The 21634-nt window shown below is 42.8% G+C and overlaps 1 protein-coding gene across 2 annotated transcripts in view; it reads right to left on the reverse strand.

Annotated features, from left to right (window-relative positions):
• Positions 1-3489: 3489 nt before the first annotated feature.
• Positions 3490-21634, reverse strand: part of tg (thyroglobulin) — a 47271-nt gene continuing 29126 nt past the window's right edge. For both annotated transcript variants that reach the window (XM_061881810.1, XM_061881809.1), the window contains exons 34-48: positions 21509-21576; positions 21283-21429; positions 21153-21215; positions 12529-12663; positions 12282-12464; positions 12013-12217; positions 11859-11937; positions 9295-9445; positions 8979-9169; positions 4736-4912; positions 4529-4666; positions 4267-4454; positions 4105-4209; positions 3897-4037; positions 3490-3831 (exon numbers count right to left, since the gene is read on the reverse strand). In XM_061881810.1, the coding sequence (XP_061737794.1) occupies positions 3573-3831; positions 3897-4037; positions 4105-4209; positions 4267-4454; positions 4529-4666; positions 4736-4912; positions 8979-9169; positions 9295-9445; positions 11859-11937; positions 12013-12217; positions 12282-12464; positions 12529-12663; positions 21153-21215; positions 21283-21429; positions 21509-21576 (2230 nt within the window). In that variant the 3' untranslated portion in view covers positions 3490-3572. The remainder of the gene's footprint in view (positions 3832-3896; positions 4038-4104; positions 4210-4266; positions 4455-4528; positions 4667-4735; positions 4913-8978; positions 9170-9294; positions 9446-11858; positions 11938-12012; positions 12218-12281; positions 12465-12528; positions 12664-21152; positions 21216-21282; positions 21430-21508; positions 21577-21634) is intronic.

Consider the following 21634-nt stretch of genomic DNA (forward strand, 5'->3'; position numbering starts at 1 on the left):
CCATCAGCATGAGAGCTAGAATAAAACAAAGGCGTAGCATGTAAGCTGGCGAGAATATACATACAAGGCAATCGTCACTTGTTGCGCGAAGGCAAATTAGGATCCGAGAATGAAGAACGAAAAGGGGCGAGCTTAAATAAGGGAGGTGATTACGAGAAACAGGTGTGCGAGAACCGAGAGTAGCAGGTGGAAATAATATGTAACCATGGTGACAGACTAAACAGGAAATGGAACCAAAACAACAATCTGTGAAAATCCAAGCAGCGGATCGCAACAATATTGTGTCATTTATCATTCTATTTTGTCAACATTATTAGGACAAGTGGTAGCAAATGAATTATTATACTACTGTTAATATCTGGTTAATTTTTTAACATGTTCTATCTACACTTCTGTTTAAATGTCATAATCACTTATTCTTCTGTTATTTGATACTTTACATTAGTTTTAGGATGATACCACAAATTTGGGTATCAATCCGATACCTAGTAGTTACAGTATTATACATTGGTCATACTACTCTAGCCTTTAAATAGACCTCCTTTTTAGACCAGTTGATCTGCCGCTTCTTTTCTTTCTCCTATGTCCCCCCCTCCCTTGTGGAGGGGGTCTGGTCCGATGACCATGGATGAAGTAGTGGCTGTCCAGAGTCGGGACCCAGGATGGACCGCTCGTCGGGACCCAGGATGGACCGCTCGCCTGTATCGGTTGGGGACATCTCTACGCTGCTGATCCGCCTCCGCTTGGGATGGTTTCCTGTGGACGGGACTCTCGCTGCTGTCTTGGATCCGCTTGAACTGAACTCTCGCGGGTGTGTTGGAGCCACTATGGATTGAACTTTCACAGTATCATGTTAGACCCGCTCGACATCCATTGCTTTCGGTCCCCTAGGGGGGGGTTGCCCATACCTGAGGTCCTCTCCAAGGTTTCTCATAGTCAGCATTGTCACTGGCGTCCCACTGGATGTGAATTCTCCCTGCCCACTGGGTGTGAGTTTTCCTTGCCCTTTTGTGGGTTCTTCCGAGGATGTTGTAGTCGTAATGATTTGTGCAGTCCTTTGAGACATTTGTGATTTGGGGCTATATAAATAAACATTGATTGATTGATTGATGATATTCAAATTCCTTATGTGTCCAGGGAAATATTTCCTGACTTTATAAACATAACATATATCAATAAAAAAAAAGAAAATATTTTATGATGCTACAAAATATTGATGTAATCATAGTAGTATCGACTAAATACGCTTCTGTTATTGGTATCATTACAGTGGGTGTAGATCCACCCATGGCGTGTGTTTATATTGTAGCACCCAGGAAGAGTTGGGGCTGCAGGGAATTCTGGGAATTTGTTCCGTGGTGTTTATGTCGTCGTTGCTTAGTGGAGTTCCACTATATGGAACATGTTTATGACTGTATTGGCGTTGTTCAAATGACCACCTTTAGTGTGACATGTATGGCTGTTAACTAATCAATCAATCAATCAATGTTTATTTATATAGCCCCAAATCACAAATGTCTCAAAGGACTGCACAAATCATTACGACTACAACATCCTCGGAAGAACCCACAAAAGGGCAAGGAAAACTCACACCCAGTGGGCAGGGAGAATTCACACCCAGTGGGACGCCAGTGACAATGCTGACTATGAGAAACCTTGGAGAGGACCTCAGATGTGGGCAACCCCCCCCCCCCTCTAGGGGACCGAAAGCAATGGATGTCAAGCGGGTCTAACATGATACTGTGAAAGTTCAATCCATAGTGGCTCCAACACAGCCGCGAGAGTTCAGTTCAAGCGGATCCAAGACAGCAGCGAGAGTCCCGTCCACAGGAGACCATCTCAAGCGGAGGCGGATCAGCAGCGTAGAGATGTCCCCAACCGATACAGGCGAGCGGTCCATCCTGGGTCTCGACCCTGGACAGCCAGTACTTCATCCATGGTCATCGGACCGGACCCCTTCCACAAGGGAGGGGGGGACATAGGAGAAAGAAAAGAAGCGGCAGATCAACTTGTCTAAAAATGAGGTCTATTTAAAGGCTAGAGCATACAGATGAGTTTTAAGGTGAGACTTAAATGCTTCTACTGAGGTAGCATCTCGAACTGTTACCGGGAGGGCATTCCAGAGTACTGGAGCCCGAACGGAAAACGCTCTATAGCCCGCAGACTTTTTTCGGGCTCTAGGAATCACTAATAAGCCGGAGTCTTTTGAACGCAGATTTCTTGCCGGGACATATGGTACAATACAATCGGCAAGATAGGATGGAGCTAGACCGTGTAGTATTTTATACGTAAGTAGTAAAACCTTAAAGTCACATCTTAAGTGCACAGGAAGCCAGTGCAGGTGAGCCAGTACAGGCGTAATGTGATCAAACTTTCTTGTTCTTGTCAAAAGTCTAGCAGCCGCATTTTGTACCAACTGTAATCTTTTAATGCTAGACATGGGGAGACCCGAAAATAGTACGTTACAGTAATCAAGACGAGACGTAACAAACGCATGGATAATGATCTCGGCGTCTTTAGTGGACAAAATGGAGCGAATTTTAGCGATATTACGGAGATGAAAGAAGGCCGTTTTAGTAACGCTTTTAATGTGGGACTCAAAGGAGAGAGTTGGGTCGAAGATAATACCCAGATTTTTTACCGAGTCACCTTGTTTTATTATTTGGTTGTCAAATGTTAAAGTTGTATTATTAAATAAAGGTCGGTGTCTAGCAGGACCGATAATCAGCATTTCCGTTTTTTTGGTGTTGAGTTGCAAAAAGTTAGTGGACATCCATTGTTTAATTTCATTAAGACACGCTTCCAACCGACTACAGTCCGGCGTGTTGGTCAGCTTTAGGGGCATGTATATACTAAGTATAACCTTCATTAGGGGCGGCATAGCTCGGTTGGTAGAGTGGCTGTGCCAGCAAATTGAGGGTTGCAGGTTCGATTCCCGCTTGTGCCATCCTAGTCACTGCCGTTGTGTCCTTGGGCAAGACACTTTACCCACCTGCTCCCAGTGCCACCCACACTGGTTTAAATGTAACTTAGATATTAGGTGTCACTATGTAAAGCGCTTTGAGTCACTTGAGAAAAAAGCGCTTTATAAATATACTTCACTTCACTTCACATTCACTTGTGAGTAGTGTGTATGACGTTAAGATAGTAGATGGTTAATTATAACTGTGTATGGGTACCGGTACTTTTTAGAGGTGGTATAGTACCGAATATGATGCGTTAGTATACCGTGCAAGCCTACACAGTGGACACAGTTTGTGTGTACAGTGTCTCACACACACACACACACACACACACACACACACACACACACACACACACACACACACACACACACAATGCCGATGTTAGCAGTTTGATTGTTTTATTGATGATTGAATGAAGACAGAAGTGTTGATTTGCTATATTGCAAAATGATGATGTCATCGCTTCAGCTGTAGGAATCTTGACCACACCCACACACACACACACACACACACAATGCCGATGTCAGCAGTTTGATTGTTTTATTGATGATTGAATGAAGACAGAAGTGTTGATTCGCTATGTTGCAAAATGATGATGTCATTGCTTCAGCTGTAAGAATCTTGGCCGGCCTGCGATTGGCTGGACGGCGCAGCCAACGGGAGCTCGGGCATCAAAGTAGGCTCCGCCCCTGACGTGAGCAGCTCCCCCAGGTTGTTCCAGAAGGAGCAGCTTCTCTCGCGCAGGCCCCGCCGCTGACGGAGGGCAGGGCTTAGCTCCAAGTAGGCGGGCGGAGCCGCAGAGAACCCGACGGGAAGCCAGCGGGGAAGAACCGACGTCGGCCAAAGCGGTGACGGGTTCGGGTTCCTGCAAGCAAAAGGGTGTTGAGATTTTGCCACCTGGTTACGGTTGCTATGGCTGCGTGGCCTCACCCGGTTTTGACGAAGCTGGACACGTAGCTGATGGCGGCCAGCGAGAGGCGGCGCTCGGCCAGGGTGAAGCGGTGCCGGCTGATTGGCTGGTGAGGAGCGCCGAGCACCAACTGGACGTCCAACGGGACATGAGCATCGGCCCTGCGAGCAGGAAGTGAAACGTCAGGTCAGGAAACGATCGCAGCTCGGGACAGGAAGCGGCGGGCACCTGCTGCGCGTGCCAGCGGCGGGCTGATGATACAGGAAGACGTCGGCGTTGCTGTTGGCGAAGTGTCTCGCCATGCGCAGCGTGGGACAGATGATGAAGAGGTCTCTGCGGGACAGACACGTCAGCGCCACGCCAAAATAAGGACGACGTTTCACCTCGGACCTTGTAGCGTTGTCCAGCGCTCGGGAGAACAGGTTATAGCCGGCAGGGGCGGAGCTGTGGTCGAGGGAATAGAACCAGGCCGCCGCCCCTTTCAGGAGCTCGTTCTCCTTGGCTCCGCCCAGCGAGCGGCTCAGCGCCTCGTAGAACAGCGTTTTCCCGTCAGCGCGACCCCGCAGCGCCTCAAAGTCCTGTCCTCGCACGGTTCAAAAATCAAATGACAAAAGTTGCAAACTTCCACGCTCTCGTGCCGGTGACCTCAGACCTTTATCCTCTGCACTCGGCTGATCAGGCCGTCGTGTTCCGACGTCCCCAGCAGCAGGTCCACTCTGTGGAGAGACGGCGGGGGTGCGGCGTGACGCGTCGGCGACCAAGACCGGAAGGGTCCGGCGGTGGCCAGCAGCTGCAAGACGAGAAGCTGCGTGAAGAAGACAAACGCAGGCGCCCGCTCAAGGTGTGGCGTTGAGTCTACCTTCGTCTGAGCGGCGTTGAGCACGTGCACAGGGGTTTCTCTCAGGCACGCCACCATTCCGCCATCGTTGTCGGTGAGGTCAGAGGTCACGCAGTTCACCTCTTTGGCCAGACGGAGCATCTGCTGTCTGGCGGCCGACGGCGTTTGGGCAAATGATGGAGAAAAGATCGACCCGCCCTGCACAAACGTCACGTGACATTAACCGCAAAACTAACCCAAACCTAAACTTAATCTTGTTAGAACCTAAGTAAAACTGTACCTGACAAAGCAAATTGTAACCTAACCCTAAACCTTAAAGTGGAACATTATCACCAAACTTATGCAAGCATCAATATATACCTTGATGTTGCAGAAAAAAGACCATGTATTTTTTTAACCGGTTTCCGAACTCTAAATGGGTGAATTTTGGCAAATTAAACGCCTTTCTGTTTATCGGTCTTGTGGCGATGACGTCAGAACGTGACGTCACCGAGGTAACACACCCGCCATTTTCATTTTCAACACATTACAAACACCGGGTCTCAGCTCTGTTATTTTCCGTTTTTTCGACAATTTTTTTGAACCTCGGAGACATCATGCCTCGTCGGTGTGTTGTCGGAGGGTGTAACAACACTAACAGGGAGGGATTCAAGTTGCACCACTGGCAAGAAATCTGCCGCCAGACCCCCATTGAATTTGCCAGAGTGTCTGCCGGCGATGCTAAGACAGACATGGCACAGAGATGTATGGATAACCTGCAGATGCATTTGCAACGATTAAGTCAACGAAATCACAAAGGTGAGTTTTGTTGATGTTGTTGACTTATGTGCTAATCAGACATATTTGGTCGCATCATGACTGCCAGCTAATCGATGCTAACATGCTATGCTAATCGATTTACGCTAGCTGTATGTACATTTGAAACTACATACCCACATTTAATGCGAAACAAACACTTACCAATCGACATATTTAAGTTGCTCCAGTGTCACAAGATGCGAAAGTCCTAATCGTTTGGTCCGCAGATTTTACCGGCGATGCTAATAAGGCAGCCATGCTATGGGCCACTTCATTAGGTACACCCATGCTATGGCCGAATAGCGTCAATAGCTATTCGCTCAATAGCTTCAGTTTCTTCTTCAATTTTGTTTTCGCTATCTGCCTCCATACTCCGACCATCTGTTTCTTGAAGATGCATTTGCAACTATATTACGTTTCCTTCCACCTACATTTAATGTAAAAAAAAACACTTACCAATCGACATATTTAAGTTGCTCCAGTGTCACAAGATGCGAAAGTCCTGATCGTTTGGTCCGCACATTTTACCGGCGATGCTAACGCAGCTATTCGGCCATGCTATGGCTATGAATAGCATCAATAGCTATTCGCTCAATAGCTTCAGTTTCTTCTTCAATACTTTCATACTCCAACCATTTGTTTTAAAACATGCGTAATCTGTTGTATCGCTTAAGCCGCTGAAATCCGAGTCTGAATCCGAGCTAATGTCGCTATATCTTGCTGTGGTAACCGCCACGTTGTTTGTATTGGCAGCCCTGTATGACGTCACAGGGAAATGGACAGTCGCATCGCAAATAGCGAAAATCAAGAACTTTAAAGCTTTTTTTAGGGATATTCCGGGAGGTGTAAAATTTTGAAAAAAACTTCGAAAAATAAAACAAGCCACTGGTAACCGATTTTTATTGTTTTTAACCCTTTTGAAATTGTGATAATGTTCCCCTTTAACCAAATTCAAACTTAACGCAATTATAACTTTGACAGAAGCCACACTCAACGCTAACCTACTAATAATCTAACCCATAACAACCTATACAAACCCTAACCCGACCCTAAACCAAACCTTACCTGAACCCTTACCAAATTCTAACCTTAACCTAACATATTTATAAGATAAAACTAACCCATACTCAACCCTAACCTAATCATAATCTAACCCACAATCTCCCAACCAAATCACAACCTAACTCTAAATCTTACCTACACACTAACTGTATTCAAACCTAAACCTAACTTAATCATGACCTAGACACAACCGTCCAATCAAGCCCTAAACCTAACCCAAACTAAATCCTCCCCTGATCATGATCTAAACCATAACCAAAGCCTAACCTAACCCTAAACAAAACATAGAAACATAACCAAATTCTAACCTAAACCTAAGATGTTTATAACTTAAAACTAACCACAAACTCAACCCTAACCTAATCATAATATAACTCATAACCGCCTAACCAAAGCCTAACCTAACCCTGAAACCAAACCTTATATAAACCCTAATAAAATTCAAACCTGAACCTAACAATCATAACCTAAAAATAACCCAAAGTCAACCTTAACCTAATCATAATTCAACCCATAACCACCTAACCTAACCCGAAACCAAACTTTACCTAAACCCTTACCCAATTCTAACCTAAACATATTTTTAACCTGAAACTAACCCAAACTCAACCCTAATCTAATCATAATCTAACTGGTAACCGCCTAACAAAATCCTAACCTAACCCTAAACCGAACCTTACCTACACCCAAATGGATTCAAACCTAAACTAATAAGGACCCATACATAACCATCTAACCAAGACTTAGACCTAACCTGATCCAAACTTAACCCTAACCTAACCTAGCCCTGAAACCAAAACATACTTAAACCCTAACCAAATTGTAACCTAAAGTTAAAGGCCTACTGAAACCCACTACTAGTCTGATAGTTTATATATCAATGATGAAATATCAACATTGCAACACATGCCAATACGGCCTTTTTAGTTTACTAAATTACAATTTTAAATTTCCCGCCGAGTTTCTTGTTGAAAACGTCGCGGAATGATGACGTGTGTTTGTGATGTTATTGGTTGGAGGGGACATATAAACCCAGCACCACTTACTCTTTTCATCGCATAATTACACAGTATTTTGGACATCTGTGTTGCTGAATCTTTTGCAATTTGTTCAATTAATAATGGAGACTATAAAGAATAATCCTGTTGGTGGAAAGCGGTGGATTGCAGCTGTCTTTAGCACCGAGTCACAGCCGGTGTTTCTTTGTTTGTTGTGAAGATTTAACACAGAGCGGTCAAGCGAACATGTTTCTCTACGTCAACCAGCATCTTTTTGGATGGGAAAATTGTGTTATATATCTTACCGGAGACATCAGTGGATAATGCGTCCTCCTGCAGTATCCATCCATCCATTTTCTACCGCTTATTCCCTTTCGGGGTCGCGGGGGGCGCTGGCGCCTATCTCAGCTACAATCGGGCGGAAGGCGGGGTACACCCTGGACAAGTCGCCACCTCATCACAGGGCCAACACAGATAGACAGACAACATTCACACTCACATTCACACACTAGGGCCCATTTAGTGTTGCCAATCAACCTATCCCCAGGTGCATGTCTTTGGAAGTGGGAGGAAGCCGGAGTACCCGGAGGGACCCCACGCATTCACGGGGAGAACATGCAAACTCCACACAGAAATATCCCGAGCCTGGATTTGAACCCAGGACTGCAGGACCTTCGTATTGTGAGGCAGACGCACTAACCCCTCTGCCACCGTGAAGCCCCCTCCTGCAGTAGCTGTCAAAAAAGGCAGCTGTGAGCTTGGCTCCTCGGCTTCTCTCTGAGACACTGGCGTGTTCCCCGCAGCCATCCGACTTTGAGGTATGTCTTTACAATCTCACTAAAACACTATTAAAACAATAAGCAGATAAGGGATTTTCCAGAATTATCCTAGTAAATGTGTCTAATTACATCTGAAATGCTCACACTGCCGCCGCCCGGAGCCGTCGCTTTTTATTTTGTTTTATTTTTTTATTTTTTTTTCTAGTCCTTTACTATCAATATCCTCATCCACGAATCTTTCCTCCTCGCTCAAATTAATGGGGAAATTGTCGCTTTCTCGGTCTGAATTGCTCTTACTGCTGGTGGCTCACATTATAAACAAGGCTTTTTTTATTAGCGACCAAAAGTTGCGAACTTTATCGTGGATGTTCTCTACTAAATCCTTTCAGCAGAAATATGGCAATATCGCGAAATGATCAAGTATGACACATAGAATGGACCTGCTATCCCCGTTTGAATGAGAAAATCTCATTTCAGTAGGCCTTTAACATAATCATAACCTAAACATAACTCAATCAACCCTAACCTAATCACAATCCAACCCATAACCACCTTAACCAAATCCTAAACCCTAACCCAACATAACCACCCATAACCTAAACATAGACCAACCTAACCCTAACCCACCATGAGCAGCATTCGCTGGAAGAGAGGGGTGGGCGACAGCAGGTGGTGGCTGATGATGTCAGCGCCTCCACGCTCCGCCCCCACAGTCACGCTGCTGTTGTCTCCGCCCACCAAATGAATGTGGGCGTTAACCCAGTCAAGCACCGCCTCTTGGTCGGACAGACCGTAGTTGCCACGGAGACCTGATGAACCTGAGGTCACATGTAAGTCAATGAGGGCGTTACTGGTGTGTGTGTGTGTGTGTGTGTGTGTGTGTGTGTGTGTGTGTGTGTGTGTGTGTGTGTGTGTGTGTGTGTGTGTGTGTGTGTGTGTCTACCTGTGCTCAGGAATCCAAGTGCAGCTGTTCTGTAGCTGGCCGTTACCACAATAATATTCCCTGCAGCAGCCAGGGTGGAGCCATCCAAGATTCCTCCTGTCTGATTGGTCGAGGGGTTGAAGAAGAAAACGAGTACCGGGACACGACCCCTCTGAAACACACACACACCAATGTTATTCCTCTAGTACAGGGGTCACCAACGCGGTGCCCGCGGGCACCAGGTAGCCCGTAAGGACCAGATGAGTCGCCCGCTGGTCTGTTCTAAAAATAGCTCAAATAGCAGCACTTACCAGTGAGCTGCCTCTATTTTTTTAAATTGTATTTATTTACTAGCAAGCTGGTCTCGCTTAGCTCGACATTTTTTAATTCTAAGAGAGACAAAACTCAAACAGAATTTGAAAATCCAAGAAAATATTTTAAAGACTTGGTCTTCACTTGTTTAAATAAATTCATTTATTTTTTTTACTTTTCTTCTTATAACTTTCAGAAAGACAATTTTAGAGAAAAAATACAACCTTAAAAATTATTTTAGGATTTTTAAACAAATGTACCTTTTAAATTCCTTCCTCTTCTTTCCTGACAATTTAAATCAGTGTTCAAGTATTTTTTTTATTATTGTAAAGAAAAATAATTATTTTTTTATTTGATTCTTCATTTTAGCTTCTGTTTTTTCGACGAAGAATATTTGTGAACTATTTCTCCAAACTTATTATGATTAAAATTCAAAAAAATTATTCTGGCAAATCTAGAAAATCTTTAGAATCAAATTTAAATCGTATTTCAAAGTCTTGAATTTTATTTTATAATTTTTGTTCTGGAAAATCTAGAAGAAATAATGATTTGTCTTTGTTAGAAATAAAGCTTTGGCCAATTTGTTATATATTCTAAAAAAATTGCAGATTGGATTTTAACCTATTTAAAACATGTCATCAAAGTTCTAAAATCAATCTTAATCAGGAAAAATTACTAATGATGTTCCATAAATTATTTATTCAATTTTTTTCAAAAAGATTCGAATTAGCTAGTTTTTCTCTTCTATTTTTCGGTTGAATTTTGAATTTTAAAGAGTCGAAATTGAAGATAACCTTTGTTTCAAATTTTAATTTTCATTTTCTTTTCCTGTTTTCTCCTCTTTTAAGCTGTTCAAGTAAGTGTTTTTTTCATCATTTATTCTCTACAAAAAAACTTCCATAAAAGGAAAAAAAAATTTACCACGGAATGACAGACAGAAATACCCACTTTTTTATATATACCGTATTTCTTTGAATTGCCGCAGGGCATATAGTATGCGCCTGGCTAGAATTACTGCTGGGTCAAACTCGCTTCCCAAAATAATTAGCGGTGTGAGAGTGGCCGTGTGCAACCCGAGGGTCTCTGGTTCAATCCCCACCTGGTACCAACCTCGTCACGTCCGTTGTGCCCTGAGCAAAACACTTCACCCTTGCTCCTGATGGGTGCTGGTTAGCGCCTTGCATGGCAGCTCCCTCCATCAGTGTGTGAATGTGTGTGTGAATGGGTAAATGTGGAAGTAGTGTCAAAGCGCTTTGAGTACCTTGAAGGTAGAAAAACGCTATACAAGAACAACCCATTTATTTATTTATTTATTTATTACCGCCTGGTCAAACTCGTGATGGTACGAGTGACACTTCCCCTGTCATCATTTTCAAAATGGAGGAGGCTGATTTCAATAATTTGAAATCGCATACAGGGAAAAAGATTATGCGCTATTCAGTAGGATTTAAGGTCCAAACTTACATCACACTCAAATTTTTACTGCATGCCTTTGGTAAGTGCCGGAGTGAAAAGAGGTTTTAAAATAATTAGTGTATGCTTACTTTTACCGCATGCCTTTGGAGTGAGAAGAGCTTTTAAATTAATTAGCGCCCCGGCGGCAATTCAGGGAAATACGGTATATATAGGTTTATTTAATAAAGGTAAATTGAGCAAATTGGCTATTTCTGGCACCACTAAATTGGCCCTAGTGAGTGAATGTGAGTGTGAATGTTGTCTGTCTATCTGTGTTGGCTCTGCGATGAGGTGGCGACTTGTCCAGGGTGTACCCTGCCTTCCGCCCGATTGTAGCTGAGATAGGCGCCAGCGACCCCGAAAGGGAATAAGCGGTAGAAAATGGATGGATGGATGGGCTATTTCTGGCAGTTTATTTAAATAAATGATAAATGGGTTGTACTTGTATAGCGCTTTTCTACCTTCAAGGTACACAAAGCGCTTTGACACTACTTCCACATTTACCCATTCACACACACATTCACACACTGATGGAGGGAGCTGCCATGCAAGGCGCCAACCAGCACCCATCAGGAGCAAGGGTGAAGTGTCTTGCTCAGGACACAACGGACGTGACGAGGTTGGTTCTAGGTGGGATTTGAACCAGGGACCCTCGGGTTGCGCACGGCCACTCTTCCACTGCGCCACGCCGTCCCATTTAAGTGTGTATCAAACTGGTAGCCCTTTGCGTTAATCAGTACCCAAGAAGTAGCTCTTGGTTTCAAAAAGGTTGGCGACCCCTGCTCTAAAACGTGTGTTTGTGTATGCTGTGACATCACCATAGCAACAGGGCGGAAGATGTTGAGGAAGAGGCAGTCCTCGCTGGTGTCGAGGACACCTGGTTGGACGCAGGGGGACCTGAAGAACACGCACAGATGTTCACTGTCAATAGAAAGCTCCGCCCCCCAGCTGGTCGCCCATCCGCCCGCTTACCGCGATCTGGTGGCGTCCCAGGTTCCCGTCCAATCAGGTGGCTGCGCATCTTTGAAGCGTAGCGCTCCGATTGGCGGACGGGCGTACGGGACTCCGAGGAACTGAACCACTGTCTTCCTGTGTGGCCCAAGCGACGTTTCCACGGCGACACCCTGCAGGGTGCCGTGACCCGGGATGGCCACGGTGGTAAGTGGGCTCGACGACGCTGGGGGAGGAAACCAGCAGGTGAGCCATGTCGGCTGGGATGCCGAGACTTGGGATTGGCTCACCTTTCCTCAAGTACACCTCGGGGGCGGGCTCTCTGATCACCAGACGGCACGAGGTGGCGGGGCTCGCCGAGTCGGGGGTGGAGCTTAACCCGCACACTGTAGTATCGGGATAGAGGACGCAGCGAGTGGCGGACTCCTCCTCGGCGACGGACACGGCGGTGCAGGAGTCCGCCTCCTGACAGGCTGAAACAGGAAGCCGTCGACACGGTCATATGGAAGCGGTGATGTCATGTGACATGTATGTTACCATGGAGACACCAGTCTCTGGTCTGGATCGGGTCTGTGGCGATGTCGCGGCTGATGTGGATAACCTCGTAGGAAGAAAGCGACACGTCGAGCAGAACTGCTGAGTCAGCAAGGAGACTCCACTGGTCCTTGGGCACTGAAACACATCGGCAGAACTTACAACTCAGTGGAACTTAAAACTTAGTGGAACATAGCAGGGTTTAGGGTTTAGTAAATCTCAGAAAAACAGAGTAGAAATCAGTAGAACATAAAACTCAGTAGAACTCAATAGAACCTAAAACTAAGTAGAACCTAGTAGAACTACAGAATTTAGTATTTACTGGAACTCGGAAAAACTTGGTAGAACTCAGAAGTCAGTAGAACTCAGTGATAAAATTATAACAAAGATTCGTAAGAAAGATTTGAAAATATATATCTTGACAGTAAACTTACCTGAGGTGTTTTAAAGTAGAACTCAGTTGAAATCAGTAAATACTAGAACTCTGTAGGATTTGAAACTTAGTAGAACCCAGTATACCATAGTGAAACTCAGTAAAACCTAGACCTCTGTAGAACTTAAAACTTAGTAGGACTCAGTAGAACTTAATAGAACTCAGCAAAACATAGTGGAACTTACTAGACAGCAGTTGAACTTAGTAGAAATCAGTAAAACGTAGCAGAACTCAGAACTCTGAAAAAACTTAGTAGAACTTAAAATTTAGTAGAACGTAGCAGGGTTTAGTATTTAGTACAACTCAGTACACCTTAGTAGTTCTCAATAGAACCTAAAACTCAGTAGAACCTAGTAGAACTACAGAATTTAGTATTTAGTAGAACTCAGAAAACCTTAGTAGAACTCAGAACTCAGTAGAACTCAGTGGTAAAATTATAACAAAGATTCGTAAGAAAGATTTGAAAATATATATCTTGACAGTAAACTTACCTGAGGTGTTTTAAAGTAGAACTCAGTTGAAATCAGTAAATACTAGAACTCTGTAGGATTTGAAACTTAGTAGAACCCAGTATACCATAGTGAAACTCAGTAAAACCTAGACCTCTGTAGAACTTAAAACTTAGTAGGACTCAGTAGAACTTAATAGAACTCAGCAAAACATAGTGGAACTTACTAGACAGCAGTTGAACTTAGTAGAAATCAGTAAAACGTAGCAGAACTCAGAACTCTGAAAAAACTTAGTAGAACTTAAAATTTAGTAGAACGTAGCAGGGTTTAGTATTTAGTACAACTCAGTACACCTTAGTAGTTCTCAATAGAACCTAAAACTCAGTAGAACCTAGTAGAACTACAGAATTTAGTATTTAGTAGAACTCAGAAAACCTTAGTAGAACTCAGAACTCAGTAGAACTCAGTGGTAAAATTATAACAAAGATTTGTAAGAAAAATTTTAAAATATATATCTTGACAGTAAACTTACCTGAGGTGTTTTAAAGTAGAACTCAGTTGAAATCAGTAGATACTACAACTCTGTAGGATTTGAAACTTAGTAGAACCCAGTATACCATAGTGAAACTCGGTAAAACCTAGACCTCTGTAGAACTTAAAACTTAGTAGAACTCAGTAGAACTTAATAGAACTCAGCAAAACATAGTAGAACTTAGAACATAGTGGAACTTACTAGAAAGCAGTTGAACTTAGTAGAACTCAGTAAAACGTAGCAGAACTCAGAACTCTGAAAAAACTCAGTAGAACTCCGTAGAACTTAAAACTTAGTAGAACGTAGCAGGGTTTAGTATTTAGTACAACTCAGTACACCTTAGTAGAACTCAATAGAACCTAAAACTCAGTAGAACCTAGTAGGACTACAGAATTTAGTATTTAGTAGAACTCAGAAAAACTTAGTAGAACTCAGAACTCAGTAGAACTCAGTGATACAATTATAACGATTCGTAAGAAAAATTTGAAAATATATATCTTGACAGTAAACTTACCTGAGGTGTTTTAAAGTAGAACTCAGTTGAACTCAGTAAAAACCAGAACTCTGCAGAATTTAAAACTTAGTAGAACCCAGTATACGATAGTGAAACTCAGTAAAACCTAGACCTCTGTAGAACTTAAAACTTAGTAGAACTCAGTAGAACTTAACAGAACTCAGCAAAACATAGTAGAACTTAGAACATAGTGGAACTTACTAGAAAGCAGTTGAACTTAGTAGAACTCAGTAAAACGTAGCAGAACTCAGAACTCTGAAAAAACTCAGTAGAACTCCGTAGAACTTAAAACTTAGTAGAACGTAGCAGGGTTTGGTATTTAGTACAACTCAATGCACCTTAGTAGAACTCAATAGAACCTAAAACTCAGTAGAACCTAGTAGAACTACAGAATTTAGTACTTAGTAGAACTCAGAACTCAGTAGAACTCGGTGATAAAATTATAACAAAGATTCGTAAGAAAAATGTGAAAATATATATCTTGATAGTAAACTTACCTGAGGTGTTTTAAAGTAGAACTCAGTTGAACTCAGTAAAAACTAGAACTCTGTAGAATTTAAAACTTAGTAGAACCCAGTATACGATAGTGAAACTCAGTAAAACCTTGACCTCTGTAGAACGTAAAACTTAGTAGAACTCAGTAGAACTTAATAGAACTCAGCAAAACATAGTAGAACTTAGAACATAGTGGAACTTACTAGAAAGCAGTTGAACTTAGTAGAACTCAGTAAAACGTAGTAGAACTCAGAACTCTGTAAAACTCAGTAGAACTCCGTAGAACTTAAAACTTAGTAGAACGTTGCAAGGTTTAGTATTTAGTACAACTCAGTAGACCTAAGTAGAACTCAGTAAAACTCAGTACAACTTAGACTTAATAGAACGCAGCAAAACGTAGTATGACTCTGAACATAGTAGAACCTACTAGAACTCAGGAGAACTTAGTAGACCTTAGTAGAACTCAGCAAAACCCAGTAGAACTCAGTAGAACTTACAACAGGGTAGAAGTTACTAGCACTTAGTAGCTTGGAACTCTGTGAAACTTAGTATAACTCAGCATGACTTAGGACTTTGTAGAAATAAGCAAAACCTGGTAGAACTTAGTAGAACCCAGCAGATTTTAGAACATGGTAGGGCGTTGTAGTACTTACAAGTACTCAGTTGAACTTAGTAGAACTCCGAAGACTTTAGTAGAACCCAGTAAAAGTCAGTATAACTTAGGAATTAGTAGAACTCAGTAAAACTCAGTATAATTCAGTAGAACTGAGAATTCTGCAAAGCGTAGTAGAACTTAGAACGTATTGGAACTTACTTGAACTTAAAACTTAGTAGAACGTAGCAGGGCTTAGTATTTAGTAGAACTCAGTAGACCTTAGTAGAACTCAGTAAAACTCAGTACAACTTAGACTTAATAGAACGCAGCAAAACGTAGTAGAACTCTGAACATAGTAGAACCTACTAGAACTGAGGAGAACTTAGTAGACCTTAGTAGAACTCAGCAAAACCCAGTAGAACTCAACAGGGTAGAAGTTACTAGCACTTAGTAGCTTGGAACTCTGTGAAACTTAGTATAACTCAGCATGACTTAGGACTTTGTAGAAATAAGTAAAACCTGGTAGAACTCGGTAGAACTTAGTAGAACCCAGCAGATTTTAGAACATGGTAGGGCGTTGTAGTACTTACAAGTACTCAGTTGAACTTAGTAGAACTCTGAAGACTTTAGTAGAACTCAGTAAAACTCAGTATAACTTAGGAATTAGTAGAACTCAGCAAAACTCAGTATAATTCAGTAGAACTGAGAATTCTGCAAAACGTAGTAGAACTTACAACGTATTGGAACTTATTTGAACTTAATAGAACTCGGTGGAGCTTGGTACTTTGTCAGACTTAGTAGAACTCATCAATACTTAGAACTTATTAAAAATCTGTGACACCTGTTAAAACTCAGTAGAACTTAGTAGATCCCAGTAGATTTTAGAACTTGGTAGGACAGAGTACAGCTTTGTAGAACTGACAATAACTCAGCGGAGCTTGATAGACCTAAGTACAGCTTAGAACTCAGTAGAACTCAGTAGATTTTAGAACTTTGTAGGATGTAGTAGAACACAGTAGACCTCGGTAGAACTCAGCATGCCAGAACAAAGTATGGGACAACTTGTGGCAATGTTCTGTTTAGTCACCTTTCAAGCTGTCCCAAAGCGTTTGAAGCACATGGCAAGGAAAAACTGAAATTTTTTTCATATCATGCAATACATTGAAACTACCGTATTTCCTTGAATTGCGCCTGCCTTGAATTACTGCCGGGTCAAACTCGCTTCGCAAAATAATGAGCGCATGCTTAGTATTACCGCCTGGTCAAACTCGTGACGTCACGAGTGACACTTCCCCTGTCATCATTTTCAAAATGGAGGAGGCTGATTTCAATACCGGTAATTTGAAATCGCATAAAGGGAAGAAGATTAAGATCTATTCAGTAGGATTTAAGGTCCAAGCTTACATCACACTCAATTTTTACTGCATGCCTTTGGTAAGTGCCGGAGTGAGTCGAGGTTTTAAAATAATTAGCGCATGCTTACTTTTACCGCATGCCTTTGGTAAGCGCAGGAGTGAGGAGAGGTTTTAAATTAATTAGCGCCTCGGCGGCAATTCAAGGAAATACAGTAAGTATTCCTGTTCATTCTTCATGTGTTAATAACTTGAATTAGGTATGTCTCCCATGTTCAGAACCACACCAATTATGCCTTCAAATAAATGCCCTGCCACCTCAAATCAAAATGTTTGAAGTTGAGAAAGTACATTTTACTATGAATTGATTAACGTGGACCCCGACTTAAACAAGTTGAAAAACTTATTGGGGTGTTACCATTTAGTGGTCAATTGTACGGAATATGTACTGAACTGTGCAATCTACTAATAAAAGTATCAATCAATCAATCGATCAATCAATCAATCAATCAATGTACCCACAAAACCTATATATTACAAATTGACAATGTTATCCGGATTAATGGAGGAATCCTCTGAAAAAGGAACTCGCATGACGTCATCTTTCCTCTTTTCTGTCCATCACCTGTCAGGTTGCGGCAAAAAATAAATAAATAAATAAAATAAATAATAATATTAACATTATTAATAATAATAATATTAATACTAAAATAATACTAATAATGATAATATAAAATAAAATAAAAAACTGTCCGGTTCCGCTAGTGCGCGCGCACACCTCTCCCCTCGAGAAACCAGAGTTGACGAATCAAAAGCGAGACTAAAAATTGTCAGAAACAAAATCCAATCATATTCGAAATTGTCAGGTAAATGGGCGGGGCGAGTTCGGAATATATCCAATCACAGTTATCGAATAGCCTACATTTTGACAGAGGGTGGAGTTAGCGAGAACGGTGGGCCAATCAGATGCTTTTCCTTCCGAGATGAGGAAGTTGAAGTTGAACGTCTCACCGGCAGCGCCAAAACTAAAAGTTACCGTGTTTCATGTTATGTGAACACCTGGAATAAAGTCATTAGGACACCTTTTCAACACTATTTGTTTCATGATGTCTGCAGCAGGCTCGCCATCCATCGTGACATCAACACAACTGTAAGTTAAAACTCTTTTGTGTTTCCTTCTTAAACATGTTCTGTCCAAATGAGCTGTTTGGTCCTGTTTAAAACGCTGATGAAAACCAATATTTTAGCCGCCACGATAAGCGAAAATGTGGACTTGCAAGAGTACATAGTGAAATAATATATTGTAGTGATGGGTTGATGAGGCTTCATGTATCGTTTCGACACATTGCAAAACTGTATTGATACTGTGTCAATACTCCATCCATCTTCTTCTGCTTATCCGAGGTCAGGTCGCGGGGGCAACAGCCTAAGCAGGGAAGCCCAGACTTCCCTCTCCCCAGCCACTTCGTCTAGCTCTTCCCGGGGGATCCCGAGGCGTTCCCAGGCCAGCCGGGAGACATAGTCTTCCCCACGTATCCTGGGTCTTCCCCGTGGCCTCCTACCGCTTGGACGTGCCCCAAACACCTCCCTCGGGAGGCGTTCGGGTGGCATCTTGACCAGATGCCCGAACAACCTCATCTGGCTCCTCTCGATGTGAAGGAGCAGCGGCTGTACTTTGAGTTCCTCCCGGATGACAGAGCTTCTCACCCTATCTCTAAGGGAGAGCCCCGTCACACGGAGGAGGAAACTCATTTCGGCCGCTTGTACCCGTGATCTTATCCTTTCGGTCATGACCCGAAGCTCATGACCATAGGTGAGGATGGGAACGTAGATCGACCGGTAAATTGAGAGCTTTGCCTTCCGGCTCAGCTCCTTCTTCACCACAACGGATCGGTACAACGTCCGCATTACTGAAGACGCCGCACCGATCCGCCTGTCGATCTCACGATCCACTCTTCCCTCACTCGTGAACAAGACTCCTAGGTACTTGAACTCCTCCACTTGGGGCAGGGGCTCCTCCCCAACCCGGAGATGGCACTCCACCCTTTTCCGGGAGAGAACCATGTACTCGGATTTGGAGGTGCTGATTCTCATTCCGGCCGCTTCACACTCGGCGGCGAACCGATCCAGTGGGAGCTGAAGATCCCGGCCAGATGAAGCCAACAGGACCACATCGTCTGCGAAAAGCAGAGACCTAATCCCGCGGCCACCAAACCGGAACCCCTCAATGCCTTGACTGCGCCTAGAAATTCTGTCCATAAAAGTTATGAACAGATACTGTGTCAATAGTGTGTCACTAAATACTGACATCTGCTGGACATTAAAAGTCACTACAGGCAACCTATGGACCGACTCAACTGACACTGATTTTATGACCTAGTACAGGGGTCACCAACGCGGTGCCCGCGGGCACCAGGTCGCCCGTAAGGACCAGATGAGTCGCCCGCTGGCCTGTTCTAAAAATAGCTCAAATAGCAGCACTTACCAGTGAGCTGCCTCTATTTTTTAAATTGTATTTATTTACAAGCAAGCTGGTCTCGCTTTGCTCTGTGGGCGCAATTTGCAAAATGCGCAACCGCATTTGAAATAATATGTTGTATATTGATAAACATTTTTTTTTTGCAAATAATCATTAACTTTAGAACTTGATGTCAGCAACACGTGACAAAGAAGTTGGGGAAGGTGTCAATAAATACCGAAAAAGTTGAGAAATTCTCATCAAACACTTATTTGGGACATCCCACAGGTGTGCAGGCTAATTAGGAACAGGTGGGTGCCATGATTGGGTATAAAAGCAGCTTACATGAAATGCTAAGTAATTCACAAACAAGGATGGTCACCAATTTGTAAGCAAATTTTCGAACAGTTTTAGAACAACATTTCTTAACGAGCTATTGCAAGGAATTTAGGGATTTTACCATCTACAGTTCATAAAATAATCAAAAAGTTCAGAGAATCTGGAGAAATCACTGCACATAAGCGATGATATTACGGACCTTTGATCACTCAGGCGGTACTGCGTCAAAAACCGACATCAATGTGTAAAGGATATCACCACATGGGCTCAGGAACACTTCATAAAACCACTGTCAGTAACTACAGTTGGTTGCTGCATCTGTAAGTGCAAGTTAAAACTCTGCTATGCAAAGCAAAACCCATTTATCAACAACACCAAGGAACGCCGCCGGCTTCGCTGGGCCCGGGCTCATCTAAGATGGACTGAAGCAAAGTGGAAAAGTGTTCTGTGGTCTGACGAGTCCACATTTCAAATTATATTTGGAAAATGAAGACGTGGTGTCCTCCGGAACAAAGAGGAAAATAACCATCTGGATTGTTATAGGCGCAAAGTTCAAAAGCCAGCACCTGTGATGGTATGGGGGTGTATTAGTGCCCAAGGCATGGGTAACTTACACATTTGTGAAGGCACTTGACTATTAATGCTTAAAGGTCCATACAGGTTTTGGAGCAACATATGTTGTCATCCAAGCAACATTATCATGGACGCCCCTGCTTATTTCAGCAAGACAATGCCAAGCCACATGTTACAACAGCGTGGTTTCGTAGTAAAAAAGTGCGGGTACTTTCCTAGCCCGCCTGCAGTCCAGACCTGTCTCCCATCGAAAATGTGTGGCGCATTATGAAGTGTAAAATACGACAGCGGAGACCCCGGACTGTTGAACGACTAAAGCTCTACATAAAATAAGAATGAGAAAGAATTCCACTTTCAAAGCTTCAACAATTAAGTTTCCTCAGTTCCCAAACGTTTATTGGAAAGGTGATGTAACACAGTGGTGAACATGCCCTTTCCCAACTACTTTGGCACATGTTGCAGACATGAAATTCTAAGTTAAGGTTCATTTGCAAAAATAAATAAAGTTTATGAGTTTGAACCTCAAATATCTTGTCTTTGTAGCATATTAAACTGAATATGGGTTGAAAGGGATTTGCAAATCATTGTATTCCGTTTATATTTACATCCAACACAATTTCCCAACTCATATGGAAACGGGGTTTGTAGTTTCCTTGAACCATTTTGTAAGAGCTGAAAGTTAGCAATCAGCAGGTAATATGAGTGCTAAGAGACGATTATGCGTATCTTAGTGTATTTTTGTTTTTTTAATTTGTTTTAGTTTACAATTGTATTGTACTGTTCATTGCTGTTTACCTTTTATTATAATTCTGGGTTAAATTTTTAAGAGATATACATCCTGACTGTAAAGTCACCTTAACTGGGATGCTAGCTAGCGTGCTACTTACCGCTTGGGAAAGTTGGCAGTTGAAACGCAGGACACAACGCTGGAGACAACGTCCACTGATTTACTGAAAACACAACCACGCCAGTTTTATACACATTTTGTGTGTGTGTGTCCACGTGTTTTCGTGCTACCTGGTTTCTGGTACCAGCCAAAGGGTTTTGGTGTGGTCTTGACTTCAGACGGTCTACAGTCTTGTGTCCCCCAATCGGTCTGATGGTCTTCACTGCACGTTTGAATTCCGAGGCTGATTAGAGACACACACACAACACCTGTGCTCCCTATATAAAAGGAAACACACGTACACACACAGACAAAATTTATTGGCGTGTCATATGACGTTGGATTTTGTGTGTTTACCATCTCTGATGAAACCGAAACCTCGGCAACAGGTGTCCTCATCACAACGTCGCTCACAAGCCTTAAACCTGAAAACACATACCTTGTCAGAGGTGTGTGTTTGTGTGTGTCACGTGTGTGTGTGTG

This window comes from Nerophis ophidion, linkage group LG21, assembly GCF_033978795.1.
Source record: "Nerophis ophidion isolate RoL-2023_Sa linkage group LG21, RoL_Noph_v1.0, whole genome shotgun sequence".
In the NCBI taxonomy this organism is placed as follows: Eukaryota; Metazoa; Chordata; class Actinopteri; order Syngnathiformes; family Syngnathidae; genus Nerophis; species Nerophis ophidion.